We start from the raw sequence: 22,548 nt of genomic DNA, 5'->3' as shown, positions 1-22,548 counted from the left end.
TGAAACTAAATTATTTGAATTCACTAAATCTTAGCTTTTTTCACCTGTCTTATGAGAAAAACAATAATGCCTGACTTCAATGAAGATTAGAGATTGTTGATAAGTTTGCATAGCTCCTCATGTGTAGTAAACATGCAACACAGATCCCGGGAGAGCCAAATACACAGGGAACGGGCCTGCTGTTTTTTCCCTCCACCCTATTAGAGAGCCACAATGGGTAAATAGAAGCCCAAGGGTTGGGACCACGGCAACCTCGGCCCAGGTGGATTTCTGTGCTGTGAACCTGAAGTGCTATGCTCAGGGCAGCTCCACCCAGCAGAAGTTTCTGGGTGCTGCTGTGAGTAAGGATGCTCCCTGTGGAGGTGTGGGAAAGGCCAGGGTTTCACAGGAGCATCTTGGCCTCACAACGTGTCTGAGACTCTCAGGACGTAGTGACAGTACACCTTGGAGATTCGTCACAGTTTTTGCGATTTTTGCTTTGTCATCCCCGGGCTCTCTGACATCACCTTATCTGGATTGTCTCAGCATTTTATCTCTCTCTCTCTCTCTCTCTCTCTCTCTCTCTCTCTCTCTCACACACACACACACACACACACACATGCACACACACATGCACACACACGCACACATGCACGTATGCACCTAAGATCCAGACTGGGTTCATGACAGTCTGTAAAGTGAGATTCATTGTGCAGTCATTAGTATGGAAGTTTCTAATCACTAAAAATAGAACTGCCATATGGCCCAGCTATGCCACTCCTGGGCACATACTCAGATATCTAAATCCTGTCACAAGACAGCATCCCGTCTTTGTTTATCACTGAACTGTCTGCCATAGCTGGAAATGGAAGCAGCTTAGGGCGTAGGTAAAGAAAATGTGAAACATATATATAAATTTTACTCTGGCATGAATTAAAATGAAATCATGACAGTTTGCAACTTTTGTGTTTTTAAGTTCCTGATTTGTTGAGGCCAAGTTAGTAAAATGCACCTATCCTTCTTGGTGAGAAGTTTTGTCTGTGTGCGTGGGGGATGAGTGAGTGAGTGTGTGTGTGTGTGAGAGAGAGAGAGAGAGAGAGAACTTGAATTAAGTTTTATGAGCTCATAGAGTTGAATAAACACCACCACAGTCAACAGCCCTGAGGTTCCTCACACAGCTCTGTGGTCATCCTTTGTGGGCCAGCAACTCTGACACCCATGGGAATTGTTTTTGTTCTTGTAGTGTTCCACTTTCAGAACAGTATGTTAATTATACCACAGGTTGCCATTTGAGTTTGTTTCTTTTGTTTTTATAATGCATTTCATCATCTACTTTTTTCTATAGCAGCTAGATAAGTGGTGCTGAGGTTGGCTTGGAAAATCAACTGTATTTCTGTATACCATTAATAACCAATAAGAGATATAACTAAAAAATGAAAAAATGAACTGTATTGTGTCTGTCAGATAGTTCAGGGTAAAGAAGATTGCTGCCAAGCCTGTTGACCTGAGTTTGATCCCCCAGTATCAGCATGGCAGAGGGAGAGAACCACCTCCTGAGAACTGTCTTTGGTTTCCATGAGCAGTCCTCATGCACACACACACACACGCACACGCACGCGCACGCACGCGCACACACGCACACACACGCACGTACACACGCACGTACACACGCGTACACACACGCACGCACACACGCGCACGCACGCACACATGCCTCACACCCGTGATCCCACTGCTTAGAGGTAGATACAGCAGGATCAGGAGTTAGTTTCTAGGCCAGTCTGGATTATGTGAGACTTTGACTCAAACAAACAAGCAAATGTAAGCTTACATAGAGAAGCAAAGAGCCAAGAATAGCTAGGAAAGTTTTAAGACTGTCAGGGTTTATCCTAAAGCTTCGTTTATCAAGTTTGTGGTTGTTATTATATTATTAAGATACGATGTTACATAGCAGGTCAGCGGAATAGACTAGGGAGCTGAAAGAGTACTCTAGCATTCCAGAAAACTTTACACTTGACAGGGTGGCGCTCTGCAAATGTGCTGGAGACAATTGGAATCTAAGCAGAAGAGACTAACATTGAATCCCTAATTCATGTCATATGGAAAATAAATTCCAGATGAGTTAAAATCTAGTAGTGGGAAAGCAAACATTTAAATGCCTGCATGTGCACAGTTTGCATGTGTGCACGTTTGCATGTGGGGATATGTTTGTATATGCCTGCACATGCTTAGATATGTGTACAAGTTTGCATGTTTTCACATATGTATAAGTACATATGCTTATGCATGTATACATGTGTGCACTTGTGTACATGTATGTGGTGCCCAGAAGCCTCCTTCTGGCTCTCTCCACCTTATTTGTGGACATACAGCCGTTCACTGAACGTAGAGGTTCTGTACTGGTGTTCACTGCCATGCCCAGCTTTAATTTATTAATTTATTTTTTATTATGTGTATTGTGGTGTGGGGCATATGCTTGTGAGTTCAGGTGACAATGGATGCAACAGGTCCTCTAGAGCTACAGTTATAGGCAGGTATGAACTACCTGATGTGGGTCTGGGAACTGAACGCGGGCAGGAGCTAAATGAATTCTTAACTCTTACGATACCTCTCCAACTCCCATTCCCGGCTTTTTACATGGTGTTGGGGATCCAAACTCAGGTCCTTGTCTTGTAGAGCAAGGTTTTGCCAATTGAGCCATCTTTACAGCCTCAAGTTTAAGACTTATGTAAGAAAAGATAGCCAGACTTCCTTAAAATATATAAAGTATCAAAGATCAGTGTATTTATTCATATAAAATGCCCAACTTCTGGACAACAGAAGACATTGCAGGCCAAGGTACTAGAGAAAAGACTTGCAGTGCATATGCCCAAGGAAATATCTATACTTAGAATTCAGAATTCCTAAAATAAAAAAAAAAATCACTAGAAAGGTAACCTTACTGAGGGCTGTGAGCAGGGGAGTTAAGCAGCTCCCATGGGCAATAGTCTTAAAAAGCTGATGAACATACATTTGAGGAAATGTCACCAAGGGCACCGTCTCACATCCATCGTTCTGGCAGGAATGGGGAGTGTTAGAACTGTCCTGCTTGCAGGAAGTAGTAGTACTCGGTACACTGCTGCCCGGTTTCCTGCCACCCAGTGGGAGATGCTGGGCGTTGTTACAGAGTTTGCATCCGTTATGGCGTTGATGTGACATGCCTCCTCGAAAAAAATGCTTCATGTGTCAAGGACTAGGTCCCCAGCTAGTGGATCTGATCACTGAGAGCTGAAGGGGCTGTGAAGGCTCTGACCTAATCAATGAGTTAATTCACTGATGGATTCAGATTTTGTTGACGTCATTGGGAGGGGATGGGGACTTTCATGGAGAAACATTGTTGGAAGAGGTAGGTCAAGGTGAGCATGTCCTTGAAAGTGATACCTTCTTCTGGGCTTTTCTCTGGCTCCCTCTGCTTTCTGGATGTCACCAGACAAGAGGACCATGTCTTTGAGACCAACCTGAACTGTGTAGCTAGACCCTGTCTCAAAAATCTAGAGCTGGAGCCATGGCTCAGCTGCTAAGAGTACTTACTGCTGTTGCAGGAGACCAAGGTTCAGTTCCCTACGCCCACACAGTGACTCACAACCATCCATAACTCTGGTTCCAACATCCCTGCCTCCCTCTTCTGACATCCACGGGTACCAGGCATGAGTAGTACACATGCAACACGCAGGCTCATACAAATAAAATGAAAATAAGTAAATCTTTAAAAAATAAAACCAGGGGCTGATGAATGGGACATCTATGTCACATCCTCGTCTCCAAGACTCAGGGGCCATAGAGGAAGTGCACGGGGATTGTAAGAGCCAGAGATTGGGGAGGATTGAGCGAAACTGTGTCCTGTGGACATGCCAAGATAGCGTCACTCCAGAACTCACAGCAGCTGTGGTTTCCTGCACGTGGCTGGCACAAGATCAAGCCAGTAAACATTCCAGCATAGGGTAGGGAGGGACTCCTAGCTGAGGAGGGAGAATGGGTTTTTTTGAAGGGTGTGGCCCCTGGTAGGTAGATGGAGCTCCGGTGGATGACCCTACACCCAGGAGTATATGGGCAGCATGATATTAGATGGATTATTAAAGAAAAAGAAGCATATGAAATTGGGAGGGGTAGGGACACGGGGTTAGATTCTAAAATATGGCCTATGCTTACAGAAAAGTCTGCAGCGCCAAACTGAGCATGGTGGCACATGTCTGAAATCCCAGCACTTGAGAAGTAGAGGCAGGAGGAGCAGGAGTTCAAGACTACCTTGGGCTACAACATAGCAAGTTCAAGGCCTGCCTGGGCTACACAAGACCTTATGTAAAAGAAAAGATTTTAAAAGGCAATGTCAGGGTAGAGGATGTAGCTCAGTGGGTAGAGAGCTCAGATAGGTTCACGAAGCAGAGCCTGGGAGGCAAGTCAGTGCTCCCAGCATTCAGGGGGTAGAAGCAGGAAGATCAGAGGGTCAGGTTCATCCTTTGCTGCAGAGTGAATGTGAGGTTGTCCTTGCCAAGATGAGATGCTGTCTCAAAAACCAAACAAAGCTAGAGTATGAAAAACCTGAGGGGGAAGTGACCAGGTTTCACTGAAATGGCTTTGTTGAGATGGATCTTAAAGGGTTAGTGGAGCTCTGCCTAGGAAAACAAGACACTTGGGTGGAGAGGAGCTCTTACCCTAAGATTCAGGCAGGTCAGGAAAGTGGGTGGGACTCTAATCTGAAGCTCGGAGACAGGCAGCTGTGAGACTGGGGAGATGTCCTTTTAAGAGGCATTTGGGCTGACCTTGTAGCTTAATGGTAGAGCCCTGTCTGGCAGGCAGAAGGCCCTAGGTTTTTCCTCACCCCAAACCCCCATCCCTACATTAAAACTCTTCAGGATAGCTCATCTGGTCTCATCTGGTTTAAACAAACATAAATGCCAAGCCCCTTCAGCCTGGACATTTCATTCTTCTTGAGAACCAACCGTTTTAACCCCAGTCTCTTCCCTGGGGATGTGAAATGCTATGTGATCTTGAGTTAGTAGAGACTCAGATGTAAATGTGTCTGTGGGGGACCCCTCTGTGGTCAGACAGGTCTAAGGCAAGGATGCTGGTTACAAGTTCATGTCCCAAGCGACCCACCGACTGGTGGAGCCCAGGCCTCCCTTGTTAAGTGCCCTGTGAGCTCCCCTGCTCTGACCACTAAAACGGTGTTGTCCCTGGAGTTCACAGAGGTACCACTAAATAGACCCTGGATCCGTCTTCCACTGTTTACATGCTGCCTCTGAACAAGGGCTGGAAACCAGCCTGGCAGAAGTGGGTAATAGCCACGGCATCTGTGCCCGAGGAGCCATGTGTTATTTCCCCAGAATTGGCTGGCATGGTGCCTGAGGCCTTGCTGATTCAGCCTGGTGCTGTGTGGTAGACACCCAGCTGCTCAGACCTCATCCAAGGTCACAGGTGTCCCCGAGAAGATGCTGACTTTGATGTCTCCACTGGGCGCTCCCTTTCACGCCAGGAACGGGGATGGAGCTACAAATACAGCAGAGCCCTGGCTCTGTGGACGCCCCATCTTGTGGGAGAGGCAGCCCCGGGGAAGACTGCCGAAACATGAGGATAAACACGAGGAGTCAAAAATCCAGGGAGCCGTGACAGTGTAGGCGAGCGAGACAGGAGAGGAGCCTGGTGTCGGGGGGTGGGGTGGGGGGTGGGGACAATGTGGCAAGGGCAGGAAGGCCTCGGCTAAGAAGAATGCTTGTGAGTGGGGTAGGCCAAGAGAGGGATGGAGTGACTCGGGAGACCTCCTCACGGGGTCACCTGTACCGGACCTGGGGGCCCTCAGGCCAGGCCACACACCCCTAGACCCACCTTCTTCTTCTTTTTAATCACATTTATTTACTTTATAGTGTGTGGGGGGGGGGTTCATGGGCGTCACAGTGAATGTGTAGAAGTCAGAGGACAAATAGAAAGTGTCTGTCCTTTCTACCTCTTGGCCCCTGGGATCAAACTCAGGTGATCAGGCTTGAAGCTACCTCACCCGCCTTGTTTTGTGTTCTGAACAGGATCTTGCTATGTAACCCTGGCTGGCTTGACACACACTCTATAGACCAATCTGACCTCCAGCTCTCAGCAATCTTCCTGCCTCTGCCTCCTGCAGGTCTTCCTCGGCCCAAGGAGTCTGGGATATATAAGGCTTGTAAAGTACTAGAAACAGGCCTCTCTCTCTCCCTCTCTCTCTCTCTCTCTCACACGCACACACACACACACACACACGCGCGCGCGCGCGCACACACGCACCCACACACACACACCTTTCTCCTCACTGTCAGAACTGACCGGTGCTGTTATTTCTGTTTTCCACAGGCATTGATGTCCCTGCCCCCTCCCAGCCGCAGTGCTCCCGGTAAAGCGGCCCCCTTCTTGGTTAATTACGTATCTTGTCTTTATGATTTCTGAATGCCCAATGGGCATCGACTTTGGGCATCCTCTGCATGGTATTTTTCCTGACGAGGCAGGTTCCTTGAAGGGACCCCCCCACCCAAGCTCTGTCTGAGGTTGCTGGCTCCTATACAACCTGAAACTGAGACTGGGTGGCTTCTGTACCTCGGCTTGCACTGAGGAGACAGTGCAATGACAAGGTGACCTTGTCATTCGGGTTAAAGTATGAAGCCCCTCTAGATCTGACACGCTGTTTGTTCATTTCATACTATTGGGCTGTGTGGCGGCAAACACCTTTAACCCCAGAATTTAGGGGACAGAAGCAGCCAGAACTCTAGGAGTTTGAGGCCAGCTTGTCTACATAGAAATTTTCAGGCCAGCCTGGTCTACATAGAGAGACTCTGTCTGAAAAACATGAATATATGTTGAGCTGTTGAGGTGGCTCAGTACCTGAAGGGTACTCGCTGCCACGCCTGCTGACCTGAGCTCAGTCCCTGGGATTTACATTGTGGAAGGAGAGTACTAACGCCCACAAGCATGTATGCCATGGCACCCATGTGAATACATACACGTACACTAATGAATAAATGCGATTTTTAAAAACACCTGTTCTCGGGCAGGGCGTTGCATGCTTGTAAGCCCAGTGCTTAGGAGGCTGGGCCAAGAAGATCTTCAGATTGAGGTCGTCCTGGACCAAATGATGAGGTCCTGTGGTTCCTCTTCTTCAAAAAGTGTTCTCAGCCCTCAGGGCATTTATGGGTCACTGGTGAGATGGTTATCAACCAGAGCACCAAAGAGTAGTAAAAGAACACCCGGATATTGTGTCCGTGAAGCTGAGAGCATCAGTGGGGGCAGGCTGAGGAGTCTGGGAGGCCAGAGAGGTGTCCCGGAAATCACGTGGGAACTGGGATCTGATGAATGAGTGGGTGTTAATCAAAAAAGCTGGAGGGGGAGGTTCCAGAAGAAGCCAGCACTGGCAAAGGTTAGGTAGAGAGCATAAGGGCAGGTAGAGCTGCTGCAAGCCTGAGCTAATTACTTCCTGACCCTGGTGAGAGCTGGAAGACATTCAGGCAGCTGGTGTAATATTTACTTGCATCTTAAGAGCAGGGCAAGATGTAAGTGGAGAGGAGGTAACGCTGATGGGAGGAGAGGCTGACCCGATTAGATTTGTGATTTTCATAAAAGTGTAATCTGGCTGAGAGATGCTGAGGTCAGATGCGGTGATTACAGGCTTGAGCAGCTGCTGATGGGGCTCAACATCAGGAGAGGAAGTCGGCCTTGGACAGCACCTTGGCTGCTCAGCTGGGCTGTCCCTTCCCGCAGTGACCTCCATAACTCCAAATCACCCTTCCATGCTGCCCACGCCAAAGCAGTAGGAAGTGTGTGGGTGGGCTGTCTCAGGAGGTGTTTGCTAAGTAAGAACCATCCAGCAGTGACAGGAACCCTTCGGGGGACCTAGAGAAGAGTCCCCTGGAGCTGATGTATGATTTCCATTACACGGGATCGCTGAAAATCACATCTCTTCATTTCCCTCTGCCTCACCTCTCCAGGCTTATATTTGGCACCCTTTATCCTGCATATTACTCCTACAAGGCTGTGAAGTCCAAGGACATTAAAGAATATGTAAGTAAAGCCTCTCCTTTGGGGGTGGCTGGTGGGAGTGTGTGGCTGAGTATGAAGTCATGGTAGAGGAAGATAGTCCTTTGGTGTGGGTACTGGGAGCAAGAGGGGACCCCTTGCCTCCCCCTTCTCATGTGACTTCTCAGGAGTCCTGTCCCCTTCCAAAACTTACCCCTGTCTAGACCCTAAGTGCCGAAGTGAAGAAAACAGAGAAGTATGAGAGGAAGTTGCATCCGGAACTGGAGACGGGTGCCATGGTGATTTCATCTCTCCTGGCCTGGGTTTCCCTCTCTGGGAAACTCTGCGGACCACAGACCTCCATCTGGCATTGAGAGGTGCACAGGTCTGAGGAGCCAGCTGACCGGGCTATTTCCTGGCTCTCCAGTCCTGACCCCTTTCCAGGCCCATCTTCCAGCACCTAGAATTTAAGCCTTGTAGATGTATAAGCTCTCTGAAGATGAGTTGTCCATAACCATCTCTGCAGCACCTTGCAGAGAGCTGGGACCAGGCTCTGGTACCAGGCAATGGGACCAGGAGGACTCACTGGGTGGAGGATTGCAATCATTACTGTTGGTGGTTTGGGTGCTGCACGCATCATTCCTGGTGATCCCAGGGACCTCCTATTTAGCAGTGCCTTTGGCACCAAGATGTGCCAAGTGAAGAATGCAATGAAAATGTCCTTTCCATTGTAGGGGACTAGCCCAGGTCAAAGTGGGAATGATGTGGGCTCGGTCATAAACAGACTGGAACTTATTGGTGCTAATTACATGCTAGATGAGTGGCTTAAACCTCGGGTCATCTTCTGAACAGTGGGATGGTAACAATCCCTCTTCCTCTCAGATGATGCTTGACAAGTTTGGGGTCAGGAGGACTCACTCTTTAGAGGATTGCAATCATTAATGTTGGGTGCTCCCAGCATTATCTCTGGCCATCTTGAGATGTAGGTAAAAAGATACTTCAAGTACTGGAGACATGGCTCAATATTTAAGATTACTGCTGCTCTTACAGAGGACCAGGGTTCAGACCTCAGCTCCCATTTAGGGAGGCTCACAACCACCTGTTACTCCAGCTTAAGGGATCCAATAGCATCTTCTCCTCAGGCACTTGCAAACACAAATGCATTCTAACACATACAAAAAAAGAAAAAAGAAAGAAAGAAAGAAAGAAAAAGAAAGGTAAACTCTTAAAAGAAAGAATTAATTCAGAGCTAGCTTGGAAGTCATTATTTTCTCGGATCTCCCACGAACCCTTTATGATAAACACCTCCAGGTCAGCTACAACCAAACAAAGCTTGGCCCCCTTTCTCCCAGTTTCTCAGAGCTACCTCCTACCAGGGAGTCCAGAGCGGGTAACTTCTGCAGGCCAGTCTCTGGTGTGTGTGAGGACGGCTCAGCACGCACACTATAAATAGCTTTGAAGTTGCAAACACAGAGGCTCCTGGTTCTCAATTGACACGGCCCAAGCTGAAGCAGCTTCTCCCAGCCCTGCCCCTCCTGACCCCTTCCCACCTGTGATAGGCAGCAGCTGTGCCAAGAGGGAGGAGCTACTGAGGTCTTACAGTGCCAGGGCTGATCTCAAAGCAGCGGCTGAGCGCGCTCCCAGCCAGCTGGGAGAGATCAAACCCTGGTAAATTGTTAGGTGCTGACTAAACTTACAGGAGCCTGGTGTATGAGCAGAATGGCAATTCATTAATTTAGAATGAAAACTAACTGACAAGCAGGACAGCTGTTTGTGTCGGCTGGCGTGTGCACACTTTTCCCCCTGGGGGAGAGCTTGGGACTTAAGATAAGAGGTTTCTGGATAAACCTAATTAAAAAATAAAATAAATATATTAAGAATTAAAAAGAAAAGAAAACACTTTGATCAAAACCAGCTTTGGGTTTCAGTTCTGGGTCCCTGTCCATCATCGAGAGAAGCCAGCCAGGAGCTCAGGCAGGATCTTAGGGGCAGGCCTGCTTGCTAGTCTTGGTTACAGCAATGCTTGTAACCAAGGAAGTCATTCACAGCAAGGACGTTTAGCAGAAACCACGGTTTTGATGTCTCGATTAGGCTCATGCTCAGCACCTCCCTTACTCAGCACAGGACCACCTGCCTACCTGCCCAGGGGATGGGGGGGGGATGGGGCTGCCCACGGTGAGCTGGTCCTCCTACATCAACCGACAAGACAGTCTCCCCTGGGCATTGCCACAGGCCAGTTTGGTCTAGGGAGTTTCTTGATGAAGATTGTCCAGATGCTTCTCAGCTGTGGCACTCATAAACACATTTGTCCAGAAAACCTGGGGCTTCCCTGTGACTCCAGCCTCTCCTTCACTGTCCAGCTCCATTGGTTCTCATGAGGGACCACACTCCCTCATCCTTAGGACTGTTATCACCTTCCAAGCCAGGTCTCCCATCCTTCTCTACAGCCACTCCCTGAGACCAGCTTCACACCATTTCCCCTGCAATGAATCAATGGCCTCTTGCACTAGCTTTTAAAAATATTTTTTTTAAATTGGTTACACCTGAGATTATATTATCATCTATAATTTATAACATGTACAAAAACATAGGTTATTGGATAATGTGAATTTATTTTACTTTATGTGTGTGGATGGTTTGCCTGAATGTCCATAAGTACGGGGCATCAAATCCCCTAAGACTGGAGTTACAGATGGTTGGGAGCCACCATGTAGTTGCCAGGAATTGAACCCAGGTCCTCTGGAAGAACAGCCAGTGCTCATAATGGCGGAGCTATCTCTTTATCCCAGGACAATGTAAAATTTTAAGACTGTAACCATAACTCCCTCCTGACTACTAATATTTAAAATGCTGAGTAACTCTCCTATGGCTATACCCTCATTTTTATATCTTTGTTATTATTTTTAATTTTCATACGAGTTTCAGATTAGCCTCTCACTGTCACTGTAACAAGTTACCATGAACTTCCCAGCATTAAACAACGTGCGCTCTTACATTTCGACCCTGGAGTCACAGGCAGGGCTATTTCTCTTGGAGTATTTGGAGGAGAGTCTGTTCCCCAGCCTCTGTGGCTCCCAGCGACAGTTACCCTTCAACACAAAGCTTTCCTGTTCTTTGGAGCCAGAGGCATTGTGTCTCTGAGCGTTCCTCCACAGTCTCCTCCCCCTCAGACCCTCTGGGAAGAGTCCTCTTTTAAGGATGCATATGATTACAGTTGGTAGGATAACCTTCCCATCCCAATGCCCTCGATAGCTCTGCTGGGCCTACTGGCTATGTAGTGGTGCCATCCTTGGGGAGCTGCCTATAGTAAGTGAGACCTTGGGATGGGCAGCCATAACCTTGTCTACCAACTTTTTCTCGACAGGTCAAATGGATGATGTACTGGATTATATTTGCCCTCTTTACCACAGCAGAGACGTTCACAGACATCTTCCTTTGCTGGTAAGTGCTCCAGGGACTGGGCTGTTTCAAATGGCAGCTTTGTCTGGTGTAGGGCGAGGTGGGAAAGGACCTCAACCTTCCCTTGGACCAGAGGAGCAGGGCCAAAGCTGGTGTGTTAGTTGGAACATTTGTAGCTGTAGACAGAGTTTCTGTCCCACGTGGTCCCACAGCCGGTTAGCGCCAAATAAATACACAGAGGCGTATAGTAATTATACACTGTTTGGCCTATAGCTTAGGCTTCTTACTGTCTAGCTCTCTCTTAATTATTAACCCATATCTCTGTCTACATTTAGTAAGTTACTCCATAAAGTTATTCAAGTAAATGTCCTGGATGAACTCCCTAAGAGCAGGTGTTGTGTAAGGCACTAGGGATGTAATATGGACTACACGGGCACAGCTCCTCTACAAATGGGGTTGGTGAAGTTTTCGCATGTCAGAGAAGGAAAGAACTGGAATATGAGAGTGTGGAATAGAAGGGGCTAAGACTCAGGAGAGAAGTACTAGTGGTGAGTGTGTGTGTGAGATCCTGGGCTTGAGGCCCAGCTCTGCAAGGCAAAATAAGTGTGCAATCAAAATGCCACATTGCCTCCTAACCCGTGTTAGAAACGATAGTGTTAGTCTCGGGAGCCCTTTCCTGGAATATAGACATGTTAACCTTGCTACCTTTGTGGGATAGAAATCCTGGCTAATGGTGACTGCTCCTATCAAGTCACTGGACTACCCACCCTCCATGGTACAGTTTTAGAGCTTCCTACCTAGTAAGTACTCAGCCACTGTTTTTTTAGTCAGTATAATTTTTTTCAGTGGTTTTGAGATAGGTTATTACTACATAGGCCTGGCTGGCTGGGAACTTGCTCTGTAGACCAGGCTGGCCTTGAATTCACAGAGCTCTGCCTGCCTCTGCCTCCCGAGTGCTGGGATTAAAGGTGTGAGCCACCACACCCGGGCCTGCCAGTTGATTCTGATTTGGTGAGACATAAGTTCTCTTTTGCACACAGCCCTTATTCTACCATCTCTACAGGTTAGGAGTTGGGGTTGAATGAACCAAGTTCTCTGCTCAGAACCTCACAAGGCCAGGGTCAAGGTGTGGGACAGCCTGGGCTCTGTGTGAGGGCTTGAAAAGATTCCAGGTTCACGGTCATTCAAGTTGTCAGAACACTTGTCCAGGGGCTCTGCTTTAGTCACAGGCACCTCTCTTCTTCTTCAAGCTCACGGTGGTATCTTAATCCTTCTCCGGTTTCAGACTCTGTCTTCTACTTCCAACCAAAGATCTGTATGTTTGCTATGTAACACGTGATTGGATAGGCTCGCCCAATAATCTAGGTATCTCCCCATCTTAAAGCTAGCTGTGAGTAGCCTTCATTGCCTGGTATGTCTGGAGTGTTTATACGGGGCACGGTAGAATCCTGCTTGTCAAGTGGAGGCCTCACCTGTTCCCCTGTGGCCCTCCTGGCTGGTGGTGTCTATGAGTTCAGGGGTGGGAAGTGAGGGTCCCTTGCCCCACTCCTGGAGGCCTTGGCTCTGCAGAGAAGGGCTCTCCTGGATCTGGCCCTTCACGCTGCACTCATCCGCATTCTCTTCTGTTCACTACCCTTCCCAGGACAGTTTCCTCCTCACAGTTCTGTGTATGTGTGTGTGTGCGTGCGTGTGTGTTGTGCGTGTGCACGTGCGTGCGCGCGTGTGTGTATGTGTGCGTGTGTGCGTGCGTGTGTGCGCGCGCACGCGCGCGTGTGTGTGTGTGTGTGTATGTGTGCGTGCGCGTGTGTGTGTCTCATCCTCCCATGTTCTACCTCGATGGAAGCAGCAACTCAGTGGTCACAGAATAGATAGGATGGTGAGATTTGCTTCACAACTTGTGGAGGTGATTTCTTTTATAAAATAAATTATAAAATAATTTATGCACATGGCAAAATAAAATTCAAACAATACATTGAAAATTAAGAACAGGGACTGAGGATGTGGTTGGTTTGCAGAGCATTTGCTTAGTATGGCCTGGGGTTCAGTCCCAACAGAGAGGCTGGGTTTCCTTTCATTCACGTGCACCATTTGTAGAGGTAGATTAGGGTCTGTCCATTCTTCCTCACCCACAACACAGTTTAAGAGTTGTTTTCTTTCTGCCTGTAAACATCCTGTCCTGGAGGAATGGGCAGGCTGCTTATCTCTGGGGTTGCTGCATTCCTATACCAGCATCCCATCCGGCTTCAGTGTCCTGGTCCTGTGATGAGGATGGGCTGGGAGAACACATGGGAGATGGGGGTGTGTTAATGTTTGTAGCATTAACTGTCACTGGAATATGCTCTGTTGGTCTGACAAGGGAAGGCCCGCGGAATGAACCAACGGTGGGGACACGGGAAAATTTTATTATTGTTTTTTAAAGATATTCTTATAAAGTATATTTGTGTGTATGCGTGCATACGCATTCATTACAGGCATGTGTGTGTGTCTTCTGAGGCCAGAAGAGGGTGTCAGATTCCCCTGAGATGGGCAGCAAGTGTCCCTAAGCACAGGCTGTATTTCCAGCCCTGCAGGAAAATTTTAAAAGCTGCATCAGCATGCGTGGGGTATACCAGGAAGATTTCTAAGGAACAAGTGATCTGTAACAAATGGTTCAGAGAATCAAGGTAGGCTGAGCAGTCCCAAGGGGCCCCTAGGAGAGTCTAATAGGCATGTGCATTCCTTAAACCCTAATCTCTAGCCTGGGACAGAGGCTCTTAGCTGGCTGTTCAGTAAGAACGTGGTTACTCAGTCTGTACGGAGGTGCCTGCTGTCTACAAAGTGCACACAGATGATCCAGCCCTGAGCACCCACGCCGTGGCCTCATTTGCCTGTGTATGCAAAGAAGCATACACAGGGAAGTTTGCTGGAAGCTTGGCTTGCAGTTGTCATCGATGCCTTTGCCTGGGAGATGCTTGCACACCTGTAGGAAGCCATGAAGAAGACTGAAGCTTTCCATGTTCTGATATAAGACAGTCTTCCACTGTTAATTCAGTGCAGACTAGGAAAAGCAAGGTGTAGAAGGAGGGTTAGAGAGGCTACCAAGCTACCAATGCTGCCACAAGGCAGTTAAGGGCATCACAGGTCCCTATATGAGTGAATAGTCCTAGCTCCTGGTTCAAGATGTGCAAGAAACTGATTAAGGAAAGAGTCTAGAGGTCATGGCTGGGAAGGAGACTCTACTGTATACTCTTAGATTCTTTAGCCCTTCTTAACTATGTACATGCATGACCTACTTTTTAAAAATGTCTTTTACATAATAACCAGAGGAGCTGCAGTGTGCCGGCTGCCCTTGGGACTGTCTGTGTATCTTAGGCTGGTGTCTGAGCTTGCCGGATCCAGCTTTCCCTTGGGCTGACAAATAATTTGTTTTCAAAACAAAAGTCCCTCCGTTATTAATCACCAGCGTGTTTCACTCCGGGGGAATCAGTCATGCCTCTCCTCCTTCAGCCCCAGTCTTCTGTGGCTGTGAAAGATGAAACAGCTTTGCCAGGAAAGCTCCCCCCTCCTCCAGTTGCTGGGAGAACATTCAGGAAGAGCCTACTGGAGGCTTTGCTGAGGTAGGACTGCTGGTGTGGGGAGAGGGGACTGGGTGAGTGTGACAAGGCTCTGACAGGACTTGCTAGGGGCTGCTTTTATTTTCAGCTCCCTTTATCTGGGAAGGGTGCCTAGGAAAGACAACATTTTGATGCCTCAGACTAGCATAAGAGGCCTTCCCACCTTGTTTTAAGGATGCCCGAGATTTGTTTTAAGTAGATGTGGTGAGACTTTCGAACCTGAAAACGACTGACAGGAAGGAAGCTATTTATTCAGCTCACAGATCACTAGAAACGGGAAGCACAGCCTGCCGTGCCACACAAAGCCACAAGGGTAGGTACCAGGATGGTTCTGGAGGCAGAGGGTGGGGACAGTGGCTGTCACTGTCAGCACAGTTCCATGGGAAAGGACGGGCTAGGAAGCTGAGTGGACTTGGGGTTGCTATTGTTTGTCAGTGAGATACAGGATGTTGTTCTGAGATACAGGAGCATCTCTGGCTCCTGCTCCTGCTCCTGGGGATATACAAGCACATGCAGAATATGAGATCCTATGGGCTCTGAACTATTGGCGGCGTGTGAGAGCTGTAAGGCTCTGAGTATAGGCCTTTTCCTCACTCACTTGCCCTCTCTCATTCCCAGGGCTGATTTCCCTTTGTTAATAGACTGTTTCTACTTTGGGGGGATGGGAGGAGGGAGGGAGGAAGGGAGGGAGGAAGGGAGGGAAGGTGGGCATGGTGGTTGTACCTCCAAGCCCAGACAGGGAGATGTCTTCAAGTACTAGGCCAGCTTAGTCCTCATGAGTTCTAGGCCACCGGACTACAGGTGAGACCCTGTCTGTAAGATAAAGTAAAGGCAGCTTGGGGAGGGTGCTGGCGAGATGGCTCAGCAGTTGAGTGCTTGCTGCTTTTACAGAGGACTGGAACTGTGTTCCCAGCCTTCATAGCTGGCACATCAGCTTCTGAGCTCCTAATTAGGTGGATCCCCAGCTTCTGCATGGTCTGATGCCCCCTTCTGGCCTCCATGGTCACTGCACTTAAATGTATAAAGCTGCACTCACATATATACACAAAGTAAAATATTAGAAAACCCGTAAGGAAGTTCAGAAGGAGCCTGTGTTTGTGCTGGGGAGCTCACTCTTGGCTGGCTCTAGGAATTGGCTCACCCTTGTAAGGGCACTTCCCCAGGGTCAGCAAAGCCTCAGGATGTCAAACTGTCAGAACACAGAAAATCAAAACTCATGGCAATCTACATTATTCAGAGCCCCAGGTAAAGACTGAGGTGGTGGGGTTGGAATCTGGGTCAAACTCTACTTCCCACACCGAGGCCCACTGACTGCATCCACTTGAGGCTTGGCTTTTCCATTTTTCAAAGACTTACTGTAGAATAGCAGAGACCCAGTATGACTTACTGTAATACTTGTGTGGGTTGAAATTATTTTATCAGTCAATCCTAAATTCAAGGATGGCAGACCCTCTCCTCCCCTCTCCTCCCCTCCCCTCCCCTCTCCTCCCGTCTCCTCCCCTCCCGTCTCCTCCCCTCTCCTCCCCTCCCCTCCCCTCTCCTCCCCTCCCCTCCCCTCTCCTCCCCTCCCCTCCCCTCTCCTCCCCTCTCCTCTCCCCCTTCTCCATTCCTCCCCTCCCTCCCCTCCCCTCTCCTCCCCTCCCCTCCCCTTCCCTCTCCTCCCCTCCCCTCCCGTCTCTCCCCCTTCTCCATTCCTCCCCTCCCCTCCCCTCTCTTTCCCTCCCCTCCCCTCCCTCTCCTCCCCCTCCCCTCCCCTCCCCTCCTCTCACACCTCTTTCTGTTTGTTGTTGTTTCTGAAGGTGTGTGTGCCTGTGTGCATGCATGCATGTACTTGTAGGTCAGAAAAGAGCCTCAGGTGTGGCCTCTGATGCATCTACTTTTTTTTTTTTTTTTTTTTTTTTTGAGACAGGGTCTCAGTGACCTGTGACTCATCACCGAGGAAGCTAAACTGGCTGGCTAGTGTCCTAGGGACCCACTTGCCTCTGCCTCCCCAGTGCTTGGGTTACAAGCACATGCTACCACGCCTGGCTTTCCTTTCTTTGTGGGTTCCATGGATCACACTTGCAAAGCAAGCCCCTTACTTCACTACCTCCTCAGCCCAAGCTGCCAGAATCTTGTCTCTCTCAGACGTTCCAAGACTGCAGGGGTCTTTGCCATACGCATGCTGGCTCATGGATGTAGGGGAGTGTTTGTGGGACAGGTGAATGGAAGGGCCCGAGGGTGTGTAGGCGTCCGGCATCGCATGTTACTCACATCCCACACCCTCTTTCTTTTGGCACTCATAAAGAAGATTAGGGTGTCTGGCCTGCCACTGAATTGAGTAGAGTAGGTAGGACCCCTGCTTGGTGGAGTCGGTCTCCTCTCCCTGCCTCCACTGAGACAAGAAAGGGAGGAAACCCTGCCAGCTCCCCCTTGCTCTAAAACCCCTGGCCTCTGTGTCTCCTGGCCATAAATAATGACGAGGTGCCCAGATACAAACTTGATCTTCCGGGTCCACAAGCTGCGGCTGGATCCACATACCAACCGCAGTGAGCACAGCCCTGCGTCCGTTTCTACGGCAGCTGCTGCCAGGCAAAGCATTTTAATCGCTGGAGGGGACCTGCCTTCCTGCTTCTCTTGGGAAACAGAAACAAAACAAAACACGAATCGGCTTTCAGGGAGAGGGCTTGGGTGTGTGGATGTGCATGTGTGTGCACGTGCCTTCCACAGGTGGAGGATGAGGAACCTGCCATCTGTGTATGAGGTGAGAGGCTTCCGTGTCGACCACCATCTTTCTACACGGGCCTCTGAGAACCTGATGGAATGTGTATTTTCTTATCCTTCCAGGTTTCCATTCTATTATGAACTAAAAATAGCGTTTGTAGCCTGGCTGCTGTCTCCTTACACAAAAGGATCCAGCCTCCTGTACAGGAAGTTTGTTCATCCCACACTGTCTTCAAAAGAAAAGGTAACTGACACCGTTTCTAGCAAGCAAAAAAAAAAAAAAAAAAAAAAAAAAAAAATCTAAGTTCTGTGTAGAAAGGATTGTTCTGTTGAAAGAGACCCCTTGTGGTCCCTTGTTTCCTTTAGTGTGCGTGCGTGCGTGTATGTGTGCGTGTGTGTGCGCGCGCGCGCACGTGTGTCATTTATTGTGTGTGGGCACATGCATGCCATGGCACACATGAAGGTCAGAGGACAACTTGCAGGAGGAACAATGAATGGATCCTTCCTTCCACCACAACTATCCTGAGAACTGGACTCAGGTTATAAGGCTTGGCAAGTGCCTTTATTCACTGAGCCATCTCATCGGCCCATCTCTCAATTTTTTAAACATAGGGTCTCATTCTGTATGTAGCCTAGGCTGTCCCTGAATTCACAAGGTAGCCCAGGTTGGCCTTCAACTATTCATGACCCTCCTGCCTCAGCCTCTCATGTGCTGGGGTTAAGGGTTACACCAATGTATCCAGATCCAGTGCCTTTTTAAAAAGCACTTCTGAAGCTGGGCACAGTGGTGCACACCTTTAATCCCAGCACTCAGGAGGCAGAGGCAGGTGGGTCTCTGAGTTCAAGGCCCGACTGGTCTACAAAGCAAGTTTCAGGCCAAGCAAGACTAAACATTGAGACGCCTCCCCAGTCGTTTCCGCAAGCTTCTGTTTGTTTCCCCCACTTTTATTATTCCAATTGTATGTATCTATGGAGTACAGCATAATGATTTTATACCTGCATGCGATTTGTACTGACCAAGTCAAGGTAGTTAGTGTTACTATCTCCTTACACGTTTTTAAAAATGATTAGGACATATTGATTGTACGTATTTACGAGGTGAGATGTGATATTTCAGCATTTGCACAATATGTGCTGAGCAGATCAGGGTCATTAGAAGTTGGTCCTATCTCGTTGCTACTTTGTCTTTGGAACCTTCCGCTCCCCCTCCCCGTCTCTCTCCCTGCCCCCCCCCCCGTTTCTTCCTCCCCCTCCCTCTCCCCCTTCCTCCCCCTCCCTCTCTCCCCCTTCCTCCCCCTCCCTCTCCCCCTTCCTCCACCCCCTCTCCCCCCTTCCTACACCTCCCTCTCCCCCCTTCCTACACCCCCTCTCCCCCCTTCCTACACCTCCCTCTCCCCCCTTCCTACACCTCCCTCTCCCCCCTTCCTCCCCCTCCCTCTCTCCCCCCTTCCTCCCCCTCCCTCTCCCCCCTTCCTCCACCCCCTCTCCCCCCCTTCCTCCACCTCCCCTTCCTCCACCCCCTCTCTCTGTTTCTTCCTCCCTCTCTCCCCCCTTCCTCCCCCTCCCTCTCCCCCCCTCCTCCCCCCCCCCTCCCTCCCCCTCCCTCTCCCCCCTTCCTCCACCCCTCTCTCTGTTTCTTCCTCCCCCCTCCCTCTCTCTCTCCCCTCTGTTTTCCCCCTCCCTCCCCCCTCCCTCACCGTGAACTACTGTCCCCTACAGCGCTACAGACATTAATGCTCATTACTTCAGTCTTTAGTGCTGCCCAACTTCCTATGTCCCTTGTCTCCTCTCCTCCTTTGAACTCTGCATCCAAACTGACTATTTCAATGTCCGCTCAGGAAAGAACACTTGGTATTTGTACTCCAGGTCCTGCCTTATTTCACTTTGCCCAGTGTCCTCCATTGTGGCCCCTTTTGCTTAGAAAGGTTATCTTTTTGCATTATAGCTGACTAATTTTCCATTATACATATATACCATATTTCCTCCGTTATCCAATGATGAGCATATGGATTAATTCCATATTTTACTACCACAAATAGTATAGCAAGGTCTCATTGGTTCAAAATCTGCACATTTACCTCAGTAGATGCAGGGATTCAATATTCCCTGGGCTGGAGAGATGGTTCAGCAGTTAAGAGAACTTGTTGCTCTTGTAGAGGACGTGAGTTTTTCCCACCACTCACATGGTAACTTACAACCATCTGTAATTCCAGCTCCAGGGGATCTGACATCCTCTTAGGACCTCTGCAGATACAAACACATGGTGTTTGTATGCACGTATAAGCAAAACACTCATACACGTAAAAAGAAAACAAATAAATCAAAAACTAAATACTTCAAAAAAGAACTCAATATTCATGACAAAGATATAAACGAATTACATACAGAAGGAGCATACATGAACATCATAAAAACCACTGTGACAACTCATTGCCAGTGTCGTACCTAACTGGGCAGACGTTTCTGTTTTGTCTTTATGCCTTGGATAAGACAAGTACGTGCGTGTCCTTCTACACTGCTCTTATTCTTATAGTTTTAGAAGTTCTCTCCGGAGCAGTCAGGCAAGATAAATAAATAAAAGACACATGTACCAGAAGAGAGGAAGTCTACCACTCCTATTTACATATAATCTGATTCTATATATAGAAAAACTTAACGATCCCACAAAAAGACTAAACTGAAAATGAATTCAGTATAGTCAAAGAATTAAAAAAAAAATCAAGTATGAACTCAGTAACATTGAGGCTGGAGAGATGGTGCCATCAGTCAAATGTTTGCTATGCAAGTGTGAGGACCTGCGTTCTGACCCTGCACACCTACAGGAACAAGCCCATGCCCGTAACTGGTGGGTAGGGAGGAACAGAGATAGGCAGGTCCTCTGCAAACCTCTTCCCAGATAGTCTGGCCACATCAGTGAGTTCTAAGCTCAGTAAAGTCTGACTCAGAAAAAGGAGGGTGGGAGGGTGGAGGTGTGGCTTCCACACTCGCATGCACGCATGTACACACACATGCGTAAACATGCGCGCACACACGGACACACACACCACCATCAGTAACATTCCTCCTTTATTGTGGTGTTGAAGATTGAGCCAGGGACCCAATGCTAGGTAAATGTTCTAGCACCAGCTGATGTCCCAGGCCCACCAGGCACATTCCTAAAACACCAACGGCAATACTGTTGACAAGGAAATACAGAAGTAATCTCTGTGTTTAAAAACTGTATGTTTGCACATGTTTAGATAGCGTGGCTGGGCGTGCTAGCTCACATCTGTAATCCTCATTCTCAAGAGGCAGAAGCAGGAAGATTACAAATTAGAGACTAGCCTGAGCTACAAAATAAAATCCTGTCTCCAAAAATAAGTGGTGAAACTATATAAAGATGTTGTTTACTTTTATTGATAAAACATTCTCATACATATTTTTAAAAAGAAAAAAGTTAATAATTTAACTCTCCAAAAATCACACACCTCCAGTCCCAGTACTCAGAAGGAAGAAGCAGGTGGGTTTCCTGAAAGCAGGTCAAGGGCAACAAGAATGGTCTGCACAGGGAGTTCTAGGCCAGCCAGGAACAAGCAGGTGTTACCTCAAATAACTAAGTAATTAACTATCCAAACTCAGCCCATGTCATTCTGCAAATAAGATCTCCGCATATGCTGTTTACCATTGTGTACAGACTCTTTTTTTTAATAGTTGTCAAAATGAAGCTGTCCAGACTTTTGCAGTCCAAACTTTTGCAAGAATACGGGAGGAAAGCCTATTGAGCCAAGAGTCCGAAGCCAGTGCAGTCAACACAAAAAGATTCCATCTCAGAAACAAATAAACAAAAAGGGGCTGGGAAGATGGCTCAGCTGGTGGGATGCTTGCCTGGCACGCACAAAGCCCAAGGGCTAATCTTCCGTACTGTGTAAAGCCAGGCATGGTGGCACGCACCTGTAATCCCAGCCTAGGAAGGTGGAGGCAGAATTTCAGAGGTCATCCTGAGCTATGTTGTGTCTTCCAGGCCAGTCTGAGATACTTGAGATCCTGTCTCTAAATAAATAAATCTCGTTGTAGATAAAATATTTGTATTCAAGATGCTTCAGCTGGATGATGGTGGTGCACACCTTTAATCCCAGCAACTCGGGAGGCAGAGGCAGGTGGATCGCTGTGAGTTTGAGGCCAGTCTGGTCTACAGAGTGAGTTCCAGGACAGGCTCCAAAACAATCCAGAGAAAACCTGTCTCAAAAAAAAAAAAAAAAAAAAAAAAAAAAAAAGGAAGGAGAAGGCGCAGTTCTTTGCAAGTCTAAGGACCTGCGTGCATATCCCCAGAAGCACATAAAAGACAGGCATGGTGCGTGTCTGAGCCCTGCACTGGGGGAGTGGGGAGGGATTGTAGACACAAGCAGAGGCCAGGGGCCCCCTGTCAGCTAGTTTAGCCAAAATGGTGCCCTCCAGAGTCAAGGAGAGAGCTTGCTTAAAAACTAAGGTATTGAAGGCCAGTTAAATGGTCTGTAGGATAAACATGCTAGCCACAAAACCTGACAATCTGAGTTTGAGCCCCAAAACCTAGATGGGAGAGAGATTGTATTCTGACCCACAACTTTCACACACACACAAAATAAATAGTGGTGAATTTAAAATATTCTTGAAGTAGAGAGCAGCAGAGGGAGGCACCCAATGTGCATGGCTGTTCCCACATCCCCCTTCCCAACATGTGTGCAGCACACACACTAAATAAATAAATAAATAGATATGGACGAATCTCCAAGCAAAGAGCTATTTGTATTTCGAGATAGTGAACATTGCCCCAATACATATCTACGTGGTCTTTTGAATGACCCACAGTGAGAACACTGTTCCCTTCTAGATATTGAGATTATTCCAG

The 22,548-nt window shown here is 48.1% G+C and overlaps 1 protein-coding gene across 1 annotated transcript in view; it reads left to right on the top strand.

Annotated features, from left to right (window-relative positions):
* Reep1 (receptor accessory protein 1) overlaps positions 1–22,548 on the top strand; it is an 80,857-nt gene that overhangs the window by 29,589 nt on the left and 28,720 nt on the right. The window contains exons 2-4 of the mRNA XM_051202986.1: positions 7,962–8,034; positions 11,354–11,430; positions 17,808–17,928. Of these exons, the coding sequence (XP_051058943.1) occupies positions 7,962–8,034; positions 11,354–11,430; positions 17,808–17,928 (271 nt within the window). The remainder of the gene's footprint in view (positions 1–7,961; positions 8,035–11,353; positions 11,431–17,807; positions 17,929–22,548) is intronic.

This window comes from Phodopus roborovskii, unplaced genomic scaffold (assembly GCF_943737965.1).
Source record: "Phodopus roborovskii unplaced genomic scaffold, PHOROB, whole genome shotgun sequence".
In the NCBI taxonomy this organism is placed as follows: domain Eukaryota; kingdom Metazoa; phylum Chordata; class Mammalia; order Rodentia; family Cricetidae; genus Phodopus; species Phodopus roborovskii.
The sequence above is the reverse complement of the archived record's forward strand: the minus strand, read 5'-3'. Positions and strand labels throughout refer to the sequence as shown.